Source organism: Mauremys reevesii, linkage group 1, assembly GCF_016161935.1.
Source record: "Mauremys reevesii isolate NIE-2019 linkage group 1, ASM1616193v1, whole genome shotgun sequence".
In the NCBI taxonomy this organism is placed as follows: domain Eukaryota; kingdom Metazoa; phylum Chordata; order Testudines; family Geoemydidae; genus Mauremys; species Mauremys reevesii.
This window is the reverse complement of record NC_052623.1, coordinates 252,425,991-252,443,004: the sequence shown is the minus strand read 5'-3', so window position 1 is coordinate 252,443,004 and position 17,014 is coordinate 252,425,991. Positions and strand designations below refer to the sequence as shown.

At 48.1% G+C, this 17,014-nt stretch overlaps 1 protein-coding gene across 1 annotated transcript in view; it reads right to left on the bottom strand.

The window, feature by feature from the left end:
• LOC120409381 (sodium- and chloride-dependent GABA transporter 1-like) overlaps nt 1-17,014 on the bottom strand; it is a 36,826-nt gene that overhangs the window by 7,463 nt on the left and 12,349 nt on the right. Inside the window, exons 6-11 of the mRNA XM_039547386.1 lie at nt 16,259-16,393; nt 12,886-12,989; nt 12,116-12,240; nt 6,214-6,326; nt 1,016-1,147; nt 99-201 (exon numbers count right to left, since the gene is read on the bottom strand). Coding sequence (XP_039403320.1) covers nt 99-201; nt 1,016-1,147; nt 6,214-6,326; nt 12,116-12,240; nt 12,886-12,989; nt 16,259-16,393 — 712 coding nt within the window. The remainder of the gene's footprint in view (nt 1-98; nt 202-1,015; nt 1,148-6,213; nt 6,327-12,115; nt 12,241-12,885; nt 12,990-16,258; nt 16,394-17,014) is intronic.

The following is a 17,014-nucleotide window of genomic DNA, read 5'->3' as shown; positions in this document are numbered from 1 at the left end:
CTCCCACCGACTTCAATGGCTAGTGTTGAGGGCTTTTGAAAATGGCACCTTCTGTGCCTATAGATAAGCAGCAAAGGAACAAGGTGAGTTGCATTTACCATAACACCAGGAAATTGAGATGGTCTCAAAGAAGACGAGGAAGAGAAGACACATGCCGCTGGCTGAATAATAATCAAACAGCTTGAAGACATAAATGCCACCCTGAGGAGACAAAGGCAAGGGGAGGTGGTCTGGTTATGGAGTACAGCCTGGGTGGGGAGCTGAGGATTAATATCATCAATACTTTCATCTAATCATTTTGCCTTTGTATGTTAATTTCCTTGGCCCATGGAAGCCAAGAAAGATGCATCATTTTGTTATAATCTAATTCCTGCCATTTTAACAGACGTACTCTGGAATGTGGTCAAGGAGTGAGTGTTGAGGCCTGGCTGAGGGTGGGGAGAGAAGCAGGACTCTCGAGTGGCTGCCTTCCCCCTCTAGTGTGAGGAGAAGCCGCTCTGTGACTCATCCAGCATGAAGTCACAAAGTGAGAAACCCAAACCCTGGCCTCCATGTCACTGAGCCAGATCCCAAAGTCTGCACACAGAGCCTGGGCCTCACTGCCATACACCCAGTATAAGGATCTCTGCATTAGGTCACTCACTAGGGCATGTAAACATGGAGCCTGGGCCTTAGTGTCACTGCCTCAGAGCCCCTCCAGACCTGCTCTCTTTTGGTTTATCTCAATCTTCTGCATAGAGAATGTGTCACCCTCCAGGGCATAGGCCCATCCTGGAAGCGACAGGAGTCCCAGCTAGACTGACCACAAGGATGATGGTAACTTACTGAGATTTAATGTGGAGACTGCAGCTTGCTGGACAGATGACTGTGCTGGGCAAAGCCGAGACCAGCAGTGGCCCTAGTGCCTTTCACAGACAATGGCCGTTCCCCCCAGGCGTCCTCTGCTTCTGTTATACAAGGAGGTGGATGGAAGAGCACCAGAAACAGGTGCTGGAGTGAGCACAGGGAGAGGTACCTGGGTGATGTTGGAGAATCCGACAATGTAGGAGATAAGACAGACCACAGCAATGAAGAGCTTCTTCCTGGCCCTGAGGAGATAGGGATACTCATCTATCAGGGCTGTGACAAACCCCTCCACGATGCAGAACTGCAGGAGGAAAGACACACACATACATAAATTCATCACCACCTTCTGCACTCCCTTGAAACACTCCTCCTCCTCTTTCCCCCACTCCCCGAGCGTGGTGCCACCTCCCTCCCCTCTGGAGAACGCACCACCTCTCAGCCTGGATTTGTGTCACTTCTTCTATCTCTGTGTCCAACTGACCACTGCTTCCCTGCTGCCTGGAGGCGGTGGATGACCTCACCTACACCTCATTTCTTGTAAGAGCTCCAGCATGTAGTCACGATGCTGAAGGGCCACCACGCTGAAGCCGTGTGTGTGTGTTTGTGTGTGTGTGTGTGTGAAAATCCATTCCTTCCACTTGACAGCAGGAGTTACCACAGGTAGCTGGATGATGATTGCTGTTGTGGAGAAGGAAAGGGGCTGGTGTGAAAGTGAATGGGCGGGTGGCTGAGAGGGAGGACTGAATATGCCAAGTCATGGGGAGAAGTTAGGGGAAATAAAGACGTGCCTGTGTATTGGAGACCATTAAGTGGGGGAAGATATGGGTGTGGAAAGCTGTGGGCAAGAGGGTAAATGGCAAGGGAACTGGAAGTCACTTCAGATTAAGAGTGGTGTATGGGAGGAGAGGGAAGTGGGCACAGGAAGTCACTGAAGCAGACGTGCCTGGGGAAGTCCTAGGGGAGTTGTGTGAGGGGTAGTGGAGGGGGAGAGGAAGGCTGAAGCAGTAAATATCAAAGGGATAGACACCTCTCCATGTCCTAACTAGACCACATGGAACACACAGGAAGAGGTGGCCAAATTGTGCGATGCTCCTAGTGCAATCCACGTAACATGGTATCTTGTTTCATGATGATTACTGACACATAGTGGATCTAAATTCCAGAGCAGAAGCATGGTCTAGCAGCTTGTGCACCTGGCTAGGGGCTTAGAGGCCCCAAGGTCTAATCCTGACACTCATGTGCTACGTGACCTTGGACAAGTCATTAAGGCGAAAGGTTTCAAACCTGGATTCCTAAAGTTAGACACCCAAATAGAACATTTAGGCACCTAAATCAAAGTGGCCTGATTTATAGCCGTGCTGAGCTCCTGCAGTTCCCACTGGCGTCAGCTGGAGTTGCGAGTGCTCCGTACCTCTGAAGAGCAGGCCATTGTGGTGTTTCCTCTTTGATATTGCTTAGGTTGCTGGCGTGCTGAGTCCACTGCCTATCGTGCTGGCCAATAGTGTCCCATTGTTTCCTTGTCCTCACCCCTCCCCTCCCATCGGGCTGGCTGTCTCCATCTGTTATCTCTTGCTGTATGCCCAGAGTATAAGATCTTTGGGGCAGGGACAGTCTTTTGTTTTGTGTTTGTGCAGCACCTAGCATAATGGGAGTCTGAGGTCCATGATTGAGGCTCCCAGGCGCTAGCATAATACAAATAAATAATAATAATTGTTATTACTCTGTGTACTCCCTTCCTTCTTTCTCTTTACAGTGGCTTTGGTGTGTTTTCTGAAATGTTTCCCTTTCCTCAGTATATTGTCGTCTCTTCATTGTTCCTGTCACTTTTCTATTATAGGCATCTGCCCTGCCCCCACCCCAAACCTGAGTTGGTGATCCTGTTATTTCCTGTTTCTTATTTCCATTCCTGATTCTCCCCACTCTTGCCGGGATCTGGTCATTCCATCAATGGTGGGACAGGAGACTCAGTAGAATATTGAGTCACTGGCAGGCTGGCACCTCACATCAATTAGCAGACAAGAGAGTTTTCCGACAGCCCCAGAGGCATTCATCCCCCACCACAGGATACAAAAAACTCGCACTGGCTTCCGGGATTGCTCCTTGTATCATGCAGGAGAAGACGACGGCCTAAAGGGAGTTTAACTGCAGAAAAACAGCTGTTCAGCAGACAGGCTTGTGGGTGGGTGTTTCTGCTCTGCAGGACTCTGATTCCATCAGCAAGAAATGCTCATGAATAACCTGTAAGAGATGGCATCACATGGGACACACGCGGGCTTGGAATCACAAGGCGCAACTAACTCCCCTGGTGGAGCAAAAGCCTGACCTGGAAACTGATAGTTAAAAGGAATCATTAGTATATTATGCACGAGGGTCTAGATGCATGAGAACTAAACCCACAAGTGAAAACGGGTGCATGTGTCTGGGCGTATCAATGTATGCCACTGCGGCTGTGAATAAGAATTTGTGATGTCCCTCATGGCGCAAAGAGACAGGATTTAGTGGTAGTAAATACACAAAGGATTCTTTACTGATGCTACTGGACAGACAGACCCTGTTATTCCCCTTGACTCTCCAGCAACCTGTGCTGCCTAGTGTCATGAAAAGCGATTCTCCTTAAGCCCAGGTGTGACCAGGCTGAGTCCCGACTCTGTCCTCCCCAGAGCACACAGATCCGGAGTTAGGCCCCAATTCAGCAAAGAGCTTAAACACATTCTTCACTTTAAGCACATGCTTAAGGGCTTTGTTGAACCAGGATGGACTTAAGCGCATGTTGAAAGTTAAACATGTGCCTAGTGCTTCACTGAAATGGGCCCTGAGGCACCATTTTTTAAAGGTATTTAGGTGTTGCACCGCTTAGCATTGCAATGCCTAGCTGACTTTGGACTCTAAATCCCCCTTAAGAGTCGATAGGATTTAGGGTTCTAAGTGCCTAAACCCTTTTGGAAAATGAGATTTAGGCTCCTAAATCAGTTAGGTGTTCAACACTGAGCGCAGCAACACCTTACTGACCAAAGACCCACACACACACCTTCAGGGGGGTTGGTTTTATTGGTAGCTCATAAACAAACATAAACCTCAGTCTTAGCTTCCTTCCCAAGCTTGGGTGTCCCTCCAGGACCAACTCTGCCCTCTCTCCAGGGAACCACTCCCACCTCCCTTCTAGCCCAGGTGCAATAACGAGCTGCACCTGCTACAATGAGCCAGCAGAACTTCAGCAGCCTTCTGAAGGGTTCTAGCACCTGTTAAGGGTGTGGTTTGACACGAGAGCCTTATAGGGTGACTAGACAGCAAATGTGAAAAATCGGGACAGGGATTGGGGGGGGGAATAGGAGCCCATATAAGAAAAAGACCCCAAAATTGGGATTGTCCCTATAAAATTAGGACATCTGGTCACCCTAGAGCCTTACCACCTTGCTACCCCTGGCCTGGACTAAGCAGTCATGGACTGGGCTGCTGACCATCCTGTGTAGAATATGTTCCTGTGCACAACCAAGGCTTTCTGAGAACATGTGGGGCTAACTGTCAAAAATGGCAGCCTGAAGTACTTGTGCAGTTGCACACTTGCATTTGCGTGCTCAGTTATTGCAACACATGCAAATCAGGAGCCTGTGTGTACTAATGACTAGCCAGGCACCTACCTACCTATTTGCATGCACAGTTGTTACTGCATGAGCTAATATAGGCACATTTTTTGCATGCAGAATCCGGCATCGTGGGTTCCACGCTCTATGTGTAAATCATACACTGAATGAGGAAATCTCCAGTACGCAGATAGAAACCCTCAACATCTATGTATCTGTTTTTCTAAATGCTTGTTTTGCTTTTGATGCCTCGTGCACCCCCTCTCCCAGGCACTGACAGCCCCCTAAGAGCTCCATGCCCTGCGAGACTGACAGTCATACAGGACTCTAAGACTTTCAGGTGATATTTGAGAAGCAAAAGCATCAATAATTCCACACAGTGCTTAGGAGACTTATTGTCATGTATCGAACTATTTACGAGAGCCGAGTGAATGATTCACAGAGAATCGTTCTTTCAGTGAACTTAGCTACTTTGGGAACATTTACTCATTATTTGAAATTGTTTGCCAAATAATATCTACAATAAGTCCCGGTCTGAGCTGTTCGGTGGGAGCATTCAGCATGTGAAACTCCAGCTGGGTTGATTAGATTTGATTGGACATTAGGTGTGACAGTTTGGGGAATATGTCCACACCCATTTATGAATTTCATGTGGTTTTATGAACGCTATCTGTAATTGCAACCAGTCTGTAATTGTAGCTCAGATCATCCATTTTGCAGCATTTTGTAATGGAGAGGCTATGTAGGGGTGAGGGGAGGGAGGAAGGAAGATGTGACAGAGCAATCAAGGGCCATCAACATTGAGCAAATTTCCCCTGCTCAAACAATAGGGTTTCTGTCAGCAGGGCCTTTGGCTCTGAATGGAAATCTGTCTGGGGAGAGGGAGAGCTGGATTCCCACCCCTCCCACATCTAATCTAGTCTTTTTGACAAGGTAGCTGCATTTGAAGCCAAGGAAGCCATTTCATCGCCAGGAACAGAAGACAAAGTGGAGTGAGTGGAGGAAGGAAGGACTTTACTTCTCCTAAGGTCTTGAACAAAACCCAGGACTCACAAATAAAACTCTCTTGTGCTTTTTAAGAGTAAGGGGTGTGTGTTTATGTTTAAGAAATCCCTTGGCTAAGCCCGAGTTTTCCTTGTTTTACTGACACATTGCCCTGAAAGGGTTAACTAGAAACCAGAGCTCCCACCACCAGGTGGGCTCTGCAGGGAACTTGTCTAAGTCTTGGTCTACACTTAAAATTTTGATCAGCATAGCTACAGTACTCAGGGGTGTGAAAAATCCACACCTCTGAGCACCATAGCTAAGCCAACCTAACCTCCAATGTAGACAGGACAAGGTTGACAGAAGAATTCTTTCATCAACCTAACTACTGCTGCTCAGGGAGGTGGATTAACTACAGTAACAGAAAAACCCCTTCCATCGCCGTAGGAAGCACCTGCTCTATGGCTATTATGTCACATATAAAAGGCCGCTTGGACTGCCAAAGCAAAAAAAAAAAAAAAAAGCCGCACGGACTGTGCCGCCCCAAGAATGGACGGAATTCCGCCCCTTAGCATGTGCTGCCCCAGGCACGTGCTTCCTCTGCTGGTGCCTGGAGCCAGCCCTGCTGACTGGAGGCCCCAGGCAGTGCACATAACAAAATTCATTCTGCACATGGATGGAAAAAATTAGATGGAACACTGTACAGGACTGACAGAGGAGGATAGACAACTGTCATCCAGGGTGGTTCTCATCTAACCACAACTTTGCTTCTTACCCCACTTTCCCCGGCGTGTTGTCTCACCTGGGTGTCAAGGCCTAACATCATTAACATGGAGAAGAAGAGAATCGACCAGAGAGGGGACATGGGCAGCTGCGTGACAACCTGTGGGTAGGCGAGGAAAGCCAGTCCTGGACCTACCAGAATGAAAATATATTGAAAAGTTCATGTTTCTAAAGCGCTTTAACAATGAGGCATGTCGGAGTTCAGTACGACTATTAAACCGAGAGATGGCAACAGCAAAATTGTAGGAACTTTACACTTCTTAAGCGCTAAGGGGGTAGGAATGCTGCTCCCGGATTTAGAGCGGCTGAAGTGGTTCCCACACCCCCCCACACTTCCAGTCAGGAGACACACAGATTAAGCGCTGACTGGGTGTATATCTCTGGAGTACACAGTGCATAAAGCACCAACCAGGAGAGGGGGCGAGACGTTGGCTTGAGTTTGTACATGCGTATAATAGCATGATTTATGTAACCAATTATAATAAATAGACGTGGACAGCCCCGTTGGGGGCGCTCCACGGGAACAGACTGACTGACTTGGCTTCATTCATTGCTACATCTGGTGACCCCGACGTGATTCCCCCTGCTCACCAGCTGGAATAGCCTTCGATGCATCGACCCTCGCTGAATAGCCCCGTTTCGTGAGTATGGGGGGGAAATTGTCAGCTCAGCAGAAGGTTCATGCGAAAGAGCTGCAGGATATCATACGACAGACTGGCAGACCAGTTTCCCTGGGTCAGTTAGAAAAGCTATTAGCTGAAATCAATCGCCAATGTCCTTGGTACCCGGATCACGGGTCACTGTCAGTAGATGATTGGATAAAGATAGGGGCGACACTGCACGCGGAGCCTAGAGCCGCGGTGCAGTGGCTCCTGCTTTGGCAGCGATGTACAGAGGCTCTGGAAACAATCAGGGTTGGAGCGTCATCCAGGGCTATCCTTCTCACCCCCGCGCCTTCGGCCCCCCCTCCTTACCCTCGGATCTTGCCCCCTAAGCCGCCTGAGGCGGTACCCGAATGCCATGATGCATGTCCGGGTACGGATGGCTCTTCACAGCCGAATTATCGGCTGTCCCCTTTTCAGGCAATGTTACAGAGGGAAAACGCGGAGGGAGGACTGAGCTCTGAGGAGATAAGAAAGTTATTGCTGCGTTCCCAGTGACACATCACCCTGGCAACGCAGAAGGGGTGGCTGAAGTGGGGATTACAGCCCTCCCCTATTCTGTTCTCCGAGAGGCGAGACGAGCGTTTCCTGAGTCTGGATTGGAATCCACCTTTACCCGAGGCATGTTAGAAGGGATTGCAAATGGGTATAGCATGCTCCCCCAAGATTGGAAGGATCCTTGTAGGATGCTTTTAAGCCCCGCGCAGTATGTTATTTGGGATAGTGAATTTCAACAGGGAGCGTTACAACAGAGGCAGGCATGGGGGGGGGGCTATACTCCCGAGCAATTGTATGGAGCAGGACAGTTCACCGCTATACGAGAGCAGGCAGATAATCCTGATGCCCAGTGGGAATTATTGAGGAAGCTCGCTTATCGGTATCCCCCTTGAGGGACTGGTAGATACTGGAGCTGACGTTACAGTCATCTCCGCTTGGTAGTGGCCGTCCATCTGGGACAAATCCGAAGTGCCAGCCATTTGGGGAGTGGGCGGATTGCAGGCTGCTCAACAAAGCACTCGATGGATTGCCATAACTCCACGAGAAGGGGGAAAGGAGATTCTCCTTAAGCCCTATATTATGGATATTGCTGTGTCCCTATGGGGAAGAGACTTGTTAAGCAAATTTGGATCACATCTTACTATTAATGATTGAGTTTATTGCTGTCCCCCCCCCTTTTTTTTTTTGGCTAACACATTTTGCTAGTGTCTGGCTGAGTCCTGCCGCACTCATTGTTGCCTTTTTTGGCTGTCCGCCAAGCCCCCTTGTTTTTGGCCGTTTGCCAAGCCCTCCCTTTCTCTTGGCTGTCCACCAAGTTTGGGCAGTTGGAGGTGTCCTTGACTGGAGCTAGTGTTTACTTTTAGAATTTTTCAGTTAACCCATTCTGTTCCTTGTGGATTCCATTGATAGTCATGCATTTTTTTACCAAAATGCTAAATTTTTAGTGAAGCATTTAATGATCCCTTTAATTCAGGCCCAATGTATTGTTCAAACCTGTGATTATTGTGCAAGTTTTCTTCATTATCCCGAACTGGGTGTTAACCCCCGCGGCCTTTTATTCAATCGAATTTGGCAAATGGGTGTCACGCTTTATCCCCCTTTTTTTTTTCCTGGAAATATTTACATGTTACCATTGATACCTACTCTCATTACATTTGGGCCACCCCCCAACGGGGCGAATAGGCCAAACACGTGATTAATCATGTTCTTGTTGCGGTGGCCGTTATGGGCCGCCCCCGACAGATACACACCGATAATGGCCCCGCCTACATTTTTCACAGATTTGCGGATTTTTGCACGCAGTGGCAAATTAACCACGTCTTAGGTATTCCGTACAATTCCACTGGTCAAGCCATTGTGGAATGGACCAATTGTACACTTAAAGAGTACCTGAAAAAGCAAAATAAAACAGTGGGGGATGATGGGCCAACCCTGGGCGCCAAGCAAAATCAATTGGCGATAGTATTGTTTACCCTAAATGCTTTAAATGTCTTTCAGAATTTTATTGCCACTGAAATACATTTTAAGATGGAAACCCCGCTCCCATGCCCATCTGTCAAATATAGGCAGAGCCCAGACCCTAATTGGTATGGCCCCGTTCCATTGATAATCTGGGGACGAGGGCATGCCGCTGTGCTTACTCCCACAGGTCCGTTGTGGGTCCCTGCCAAGAATGTGCGACCGTGGCACAATGACGTGGCATCAAAGCCTCAAGAACCCGATATCCAACTTCAATCTGACCCTAACCGAGACCTTTCCAGTGTGCCGAGCCACAAAGACGGCACCAAAGGTTACCTGGGGGCAGGTGAAACGACTGGCGCAGCAGGCTCAGCAAATGCTGGAGAATAACAAGGCCAAGCCTACCCCCGAGAATTTTACTGTTGCTATTTTTGCCTGTTTGATTGCTAATTCTTTTACCATATTGTTGTGTTGTTTGTGTGTGTTACCGGTTGGGGCCGAACCCGAATTGCATAACCGCATGCGTTGTAAATTCGACTTGCGGTCCTTGCCAATTAATCTTCCTTTTGTTTACAGCAGGCCCCTGAGATGCATGGCCTGTTGGGCACCTGCCTGGTCCCAGTATGTAAGGCACCAGGCGATGCTGCAGATGCATTGGGGATGTTAAATTTTATGAATGCCACCGAGATTCGATATTCTTCTATGAGCCTGTGGGGCCAAGCCACTTATGTGAAACCCGCGGGTGCCTTGTTTCTTTTCACCCCATGGGTAGCCAATCATGCCAATTTGACCTGTGCACGGATGGTTAATTGCACACGTCACAAGCCCCCAAAAGGATGTTTGCGGGTGGGTACCCCAGGATGGAATTGTACACACTTTCATAATGTGTCCAGTAACTACGGGCACATCGCGTTACCGGAGGGTTGGTTTTTTACATGTGGTCAGAGGACCTTTAATTATATTCCGGCCAATATTTCAGAAGCTCAATGTTGCCTAAGCAGGCTCACATTGATACTCCCCACGAGGTCAATGTTGACTGATTCCCACACTAATGAGACCCGTACCCGACGCCGGCGAAGCTCAATCACCATGAGGCCAGAATGTAATGCCCATGTCAGCCTTTTCAGTCAGGCCGAGTACGTTTCTCTGGCCGTTTTCTTGGTGGGTCTCCCTGCGTTAGGAGTAGCCAATCATCAACAGCTTACTCGATTGGCATGTGCCCTAGCGAAAAATATTAATTATACGTCTGCTGCCTTAGCCTTGCTGAATCAAGAACAGGAGGAGCTTCGCGATGCCATATTAGATAATCGAGCGGCAATTGATTATCTGCTATTGCTTAGCCATGTGGGTTGTGAAGAGGTATATGACATGTGTTGCTTTAATCTGACAGACAATTCTAAACGGATTCAAGCACACATAGATAACCTCCAAGAATTGGCACAACACATTCAGCAGGACAGGAACCCATCATGGTGGGATGACCTTTGGGCGTGGCTGCCATCTATGGGATGGGTCCGAACTGTTCTGCAATATGTTTTGATTGTTACCGCCTGCTTGATTGGTTTTTGTTGCTTAGCTCAGTGTATTCCTAACATAATTGGGCTGTGTTTTATGCCCCGTCGGCGCAGACCCCTGCCTACACCCCAAGCCGTCATGTATGCCTATAAAATCCTGAAACATGCGGACCAGGCACGGGTTGATAAAACAGAAAAGGAGGAGATGTAGGAACTTTACACTTCTTAAGAGCTAAGGGGGTAGGAATGCTGCTCCCGGATTTAGAGCGGCTGAAGTGGTTCCCACACCCCCCCCACACTTCCGGTCAGGAGACACACAGATTAAGCGCTGACTGGGTGTATATCTCTGGAGTACACAGTGCATAAAGCACCAACCAGGAGAGGGGGCGAGACGTTGGCTTGAGTTTGTACATGCGTATAATAGCATGATTTATGTAACCAATTATAATAAATAGACGTGGACAGCCCCGTTGGGGGCGCTCCACGGGAACAGACTGACTGACTTGGCTTCATTCATTGCTACACAAAATATTGCCAATATTTTAATATTGGTTCCACGAAAATCTGCTCCCTTGGCCTGTGCTGCACAAAGGAGAGGTGAGGGACTTGAGAATCCATTCATCTTTTCCCCCATTTAAACAATAATGCCATTTTGTTACCATAATCAGTGATGCAGGAACAGACTGGGAGATCAAACATTTTCCTGGAAATGCGTATACTGTGTTACTGAGAATTAGGGTTGGTCAAACATTTTCCAAGAGGATTTTTTTCAGTCCCAAAATGCCAGTTAGTCAAAATTGAAACTTTCTGGGGGAACATGTTGATTGCAATGAAATTTAGTTTGTGGGAGGAAAATTGAAGAAAAAAAAAAGACCCTCTTTGATAAGGTTGAAAATGGAATTCAGAACAAAAATGTCAGAATTTCCCACAAAAAGGAAACCTTGAGTTTCAGCCAGCTCTTGCGAGAATACTGATCGGATCAGAGCTTAGCTACTCCGTGGGAAAACTCTAACAAAGGGCTACGCCCATAAAGAGCCTCCTTAAGTGCAGCAATCCTGAGCAATAGACAATCCAGGTGTAGAACAACAACAAACCTCAGAATTTCCTGTGTTGGGAACCTGAGTGGAAAGAGCACCTGAGTCTAGCAGGAATAGGCTTCCCAAATTCCTCTGGGACCCAGGCCATTCCTCACATCTGTTCAGCTTGGCAAAGAATTTGCCAAATGGCTCATTTCCAATCTCCTGAGCCATCCAGTCCTACAACTCTGTACCATCTCAGGAAATTGAATTACACACTTGTGCCCCAGTCGGGAAGGCTCCGTGAGAACACCACGCTGACTGACAAAATGCTATTCACTATGATCACATCCTGAACATTTGGAACCTGTTTTCTTTTTTGGGGATCATTTTCACTCACTTCATGGGCCAGATCTTCAGTTGTGAAAACTGGCATTGCTGCATTGAAGGCAGTGGGGGCTCTGGTCTCGTAAGTTTAATAGAATTAGTTGTGCACAATATATAAAAATTCTCCTCTAAAACTGGCCTTATTGTCCTCTCATTTATACCACTGTAACTCCATTGAGCTTCAATGGCATTACAAAGCGTATGAGTTTGCTGTGTTGTTAGGGCAGGGAGAGAAACAGAGGCTAGAGAGGTGAACTGACTTGTCCAAGTTGACATAACAATAGCAGAGCTGGAAATAAAACCAAGCTTTCCTGACTCCCATGCCAGTGCCCCACCCACTGGATCACACTGCTAGTCTGAACACTACACATGCAGTGTCTGCTTACCTGAAGATGCCAGCTCAGCAATTGACTTCTTGGTGATATGACCCATGAAGCCAACAATGGAGAAAATGACAAATCCTGCAAATATGCTGGTGGTGGAATTTATACAGCAGACGATGATTGAGTCTCTGGAAAAGCAAACACAGATGTGAGAAAACCTTCTGCATTTCTGGCCCAGTCAGCAAATCAGAACAGGTTCGGAGTTAGCAGATGAGGTGAGGGTGAAAATGAGGCCTGAGTGTAACACCGACAGACCCCGGTCGTCGGTGGGCAGAACCGCACCTGGGATCTCTGGAGCCTCTACCGCATGAGCTAAAAGCCAACTGGCTGTTAGCTAAGGCTGTAGAGCAGAATCATTTTATCTCTTTCTCTAAGCGATCTCAGTGCCACTAGATGGGACTGAACACCACACCCAGGAGGTGTGTGGGTTACATGAGGAGGCATGTTACCATGCTGTGGACAGGTGACAGTGAGAGGTGAAGGTCAGAGGTGGAGTGGGTAACTTGGTGATGTCCTGTGGCCAGAAGATATTCAGATATGAGGATCAGTGGTGAGGTCTGGGTTGCATGCTGGTGAATTACAGACCGTACAGCATCAGGTACTATGGGCCAGATTGTGAACCCCTTACACTGGTGAGTGGTTACTCACAGGAGTAGTCTCGGTGACTGCAATGGGAATACCCCTGTGACTAAACGCTTGCCAATGTCACACAGGGGTTCACAGTTTGCCTCTGTGTGTCTTTCTGATTGTAGAGGTATTTGAAGAATACTGACTTGTATACATTGTTATGGAAGGAGTTATAGCTTCCCAGGGCAATCAGAGATCCCAACCCCAGTCCATAGGAGAAAAAGATCTGTGTGACCGCATCCATCCAGACCTGCAAAGGAAGAACAATCCATGACTCAGTATTCCGTAGCACTGTCGGAACATTCTGCATAATCCAATCTGTCCATCTAGCTTTCTAGATCTTCTTTGAACGACAGCTTATCGTGTCTAAAGCATGTAGCAGGGGAAGTATGGCAAGTGGGACTCCCATATAAAATGTTGATTTTGATGAAGTCTTAGGTAAGAGACTAGACCAGAGGTAGGCAAACTTTTTGGCCTGAGTTGGAATCGGGGTTCCAAAACTGTATGGAGGGCTGGGTAGGGAAGGTTGTGCCTCCGGAAACAGGCTGGCCCCTGCCCCCTATCTGCCCCTCCCACTTCCCGCCCCTGACTGCTCCCCTCAGAACCTCTGACCCATCCAACCCCCCCACACACACTCCTTGTCTCCTGATTGCCCCCTTCCAGGACCACCACCAACCAGCCCTCCCTGGGTCCCCTCAATCCAACCCACCCTGCTCCATGTACCCTGACTGCCCCAACCCCTAGCCACATCCCCACCCCCTGACAGCCCCCCCGGGACTCCCACGCCTATCCAACCCCCCTGTTCCCTGACCGCCCCCCGGGACTCCCAGCCCCTTATCCAACCCCCCAATTCCCCGCCCCCTTACCATGCTGCTCAGAGCACCAGGACTGGTGTAGTGTATTAAATTAAAGTTTTTTACAACAGCAGTTTCTTACAATCTACACATATCACTAACTGCTACAGATAGCACATTTCTACATGTAGCAATTTCACACACATCATAGTGCAAGAAACTGCTACCTGTAGGTATTTACTACATCAGGTAGTAGTTTGATACAATAGCACTTTCTTAGAATCTTGTGTATCAGTAACTACTACCAGTAGCACATTCCTACGGGGAGCAGCTCAATACATTACACCTACAGCCGCACCCCACCCCTGGCCAGAGCCAGCCACACCGCCACGCAGTCTCACAGCTGTGCTGCCCAGCAGGAGCTCGCATCTCTGCCACACAGAGAGCTCAAGGGCCGGGCAGGATGGTCCCACGGGCCGGATTTGGCCTGCGGGCCGTAGTTTGCCCACCTCTGGACTACACTGACATACTCCAGAGATGAATGTCAATGGCCTTATCAACAGTCCTACAATTCCCTTCAGGCTGTGCAGTATTGACTCCTATGCTGCAGCGAGACTCCCAGGTTGCTTGCACAGCAACTAACAGGAATAAAAATCAGTGCTGGAGATGGGCCCTGATTAGCATGTTCCCCCTACCTTTCGTCGTGCTCTCAGCACTAAAGTCTGATCTAAACTCTGCAACTCAGGCTCTGCTCTTGTCTGGCACTACTGATGAGAGAACCTCAAATGATTTCAGATTTGGGTTCCTTTCACATAAACACCTAAAAAGTTGGCTGCTTATCCAACCTAACCAGAGCTTCTGGGGCCAGCAAGGCAGGACTGGAAATCCCACAAGAACAGGCTTTCCCACTTGATTTCCAGTACTTCCTGCTTCCAGAAATGCCAGGAGAATGGCTTTTCTCCCCATACTTCAGCACTTCCAGAGTCAGCCTGAACTCAGAAGAACAGAGACAAGTGGAGATGAACAGTAACGGAAGAAAATTGTTAAGGGCCAGATTGTGCTTTAAGACACTAGCCTGTGTTGTGTGGGGGTGGGCGTCCCAAGTGGACACATGTTACCTCATGGAAGTGTAACCCACCCACCTCCTGGCACTGAGAACACTTAGAGAGATAGATAATGAGGTTGCTCTACAGTCTTAGGTAAGAGGCTTTTAGCTCATGCAGTAGAGGCTCATGCACTAAGCTCCAGAGGCCCCAGGTTCAATCCTGCCCACCAACAACCAGGGTCTGCCAGTGTTATAGAAACATAATTCCTCTTGCACTTCGGGGGAGGTGTGCACATGCTGCACCTCCGTATGGGAGGATGAGACGAGCACACCCCTCCAAAGCAAGCCAGCAATACAGGTTAGGGGAGGAGGTGGGGGGTACAGTCTTTGCTTCTCCTTGCTCTTTTTGGGGTTGCTAATGTCCCAGAGGGTTCTAGCAGAGAACAGTCCCTGTGCTTGGGAGATGCACAATAATACCTAGTTCTTATACAGCACTTTTCATCAGCCACAAGAAGGGGAGATCTCCTTGAGCCTTCCCCAACTTCCAGACACACTAAGAGCCAGCTGCAACCTGGCTCTAAATGAACATCCCAGAATCTTTACAATACTTTGGTTCAGGGTTTGGTTCCAGAAATGGTCAGAGTCAGGGGTGGGGCTGAGATTGTGTCTTAATTATTCTGAACCATTTTCTCCACCTCACAATGCAAGGGGAAGGGAAGGGGTCTGCGGAAGATCTGTACTTAGAGCAGGAGTGCCAACACTCGTGTTTTATCACAAGTCTCACCATAGCTGGTGTGTTTTCTTAAAGCCCCAGCCCCAGGTGTCAGCTGATTACATGAGAATCTCAGCTTTCATTGTTTAACAGTTGTAGTTTCTAGCCTGCAGAGTTGCAGAGAAAAGCTGGAAAATGTGGCCCCTGTGTAACTTAAAGGCCCCAAACTCAGTGGGCTAATAAAAAGACCACAGAAGGTGTTTTTGTGAGATAGATGGCATGATGTTTAAACCAATCCTGTAATTTTTTGTGGGGAGCCTTACTCATGGGTTGGCAATACTGTTACAGTGCAGTGGTTCCTACAAAGAGGGACCATTGGGAGCTCTATTCAGTTGTCATCACTTGTGCATGACGAGCGACCTCACAGACCTCTAAGGAATTGTTACTCTATAACAGAGAGAAACTTGCCTTCTCAAGCATCTCTACTGCACTGGGCTTCCCATTGAGCCAGACAAACAGTATATGGCTTTCACTTGCCATTTAAACACTTCCACCTAAAATAACAGCTATGTCTAATGCTGAACTCGTACCTACATCTAGCACTGCAGGTATGGGCAATATAGGGTTCCATTGCCTCCTCTACATAGGACTGCACTCTCCAACCCAAATAGCTACCCCTAGACTAATCAGTGTAATGGAGCATCCGCATGTCAGAGGGGCACGTCTGCAGTTGGTGTAAATCAGCATCGCTCCATTGATAATACTACAGGATTTCCATGGAGCGCCACTGATCAACACCAGTTGTGGATCTGGCCCAGTTTTGTCTCTGACCGTGAAGACTGTGGCTACTAGGATTCTAAGACTCTAAGATTGGGAGGCTTTTTGGTTATGAGAGAAACCTGAAATGTTCAAAGTGCCAAGGAACTTGAATACAGCAGTGTAAAAGCTTTAAACATTGCAGGACCCACCTCAGACTTAGAGAGTTTGCTGAAGTCTGGTGTGATATAAAAGAGAATTCCCTCCTTGGCTCCCGGTAGAGTGACTCCACGGAAGAAAAAGATAATTAACATGAAGTAAGGGAAGGTGGCTGAGAAATACACAACCTGAGAGAGACAAAGGGAGATGTTAGTTGTGTAGTGAGGCACTCGCAGTCAGAGCTACAGCAGTGACTTGATTCTCCTAGCTTCAGTGGGTTTACACCTGATCTGCACTGGTGTAAGTGAGAAGTGAACTGGGCTCTAAGGGCAGGTCTACCCTACAGAGTTAAGTCCACCTAAGTTATGCAACTCCGGCTACATGAAGAATGTAGCTGGAGTTGACATAGCTTAGGTCGACTTATTGTGGTATCTACACCGTGCTGGGTTGACAGGAGAAACTCTCCAATCGACTTTCCTTATGCTTCTTCTGGTGCAGTACCGAAGTCGATGGGAGAGCGATCTGTGGTCGATTTAGCGAGTCTTCACTAGACCCACTAACTCAACCCCCCGGTGGATCGATCACCGCAGTGTCGCTCCACGGTAAGGGTAGACATGCTCTGAGTGTGTTAGTTCTTCCTGCCAAGACTGATAATTAGGGAAGGACATGGCCTCCATGAAGTTTACACTGAGGGCTAATGGCTCTTTTGTAAGAAACTGGTTGAGACTTTTCTTGCCTATTCTGTGTTGTGTTTCTCTTCAAGCAATATTTCTGAATATTGGGGTTTTCTGCTACTAATGACAAGAGGC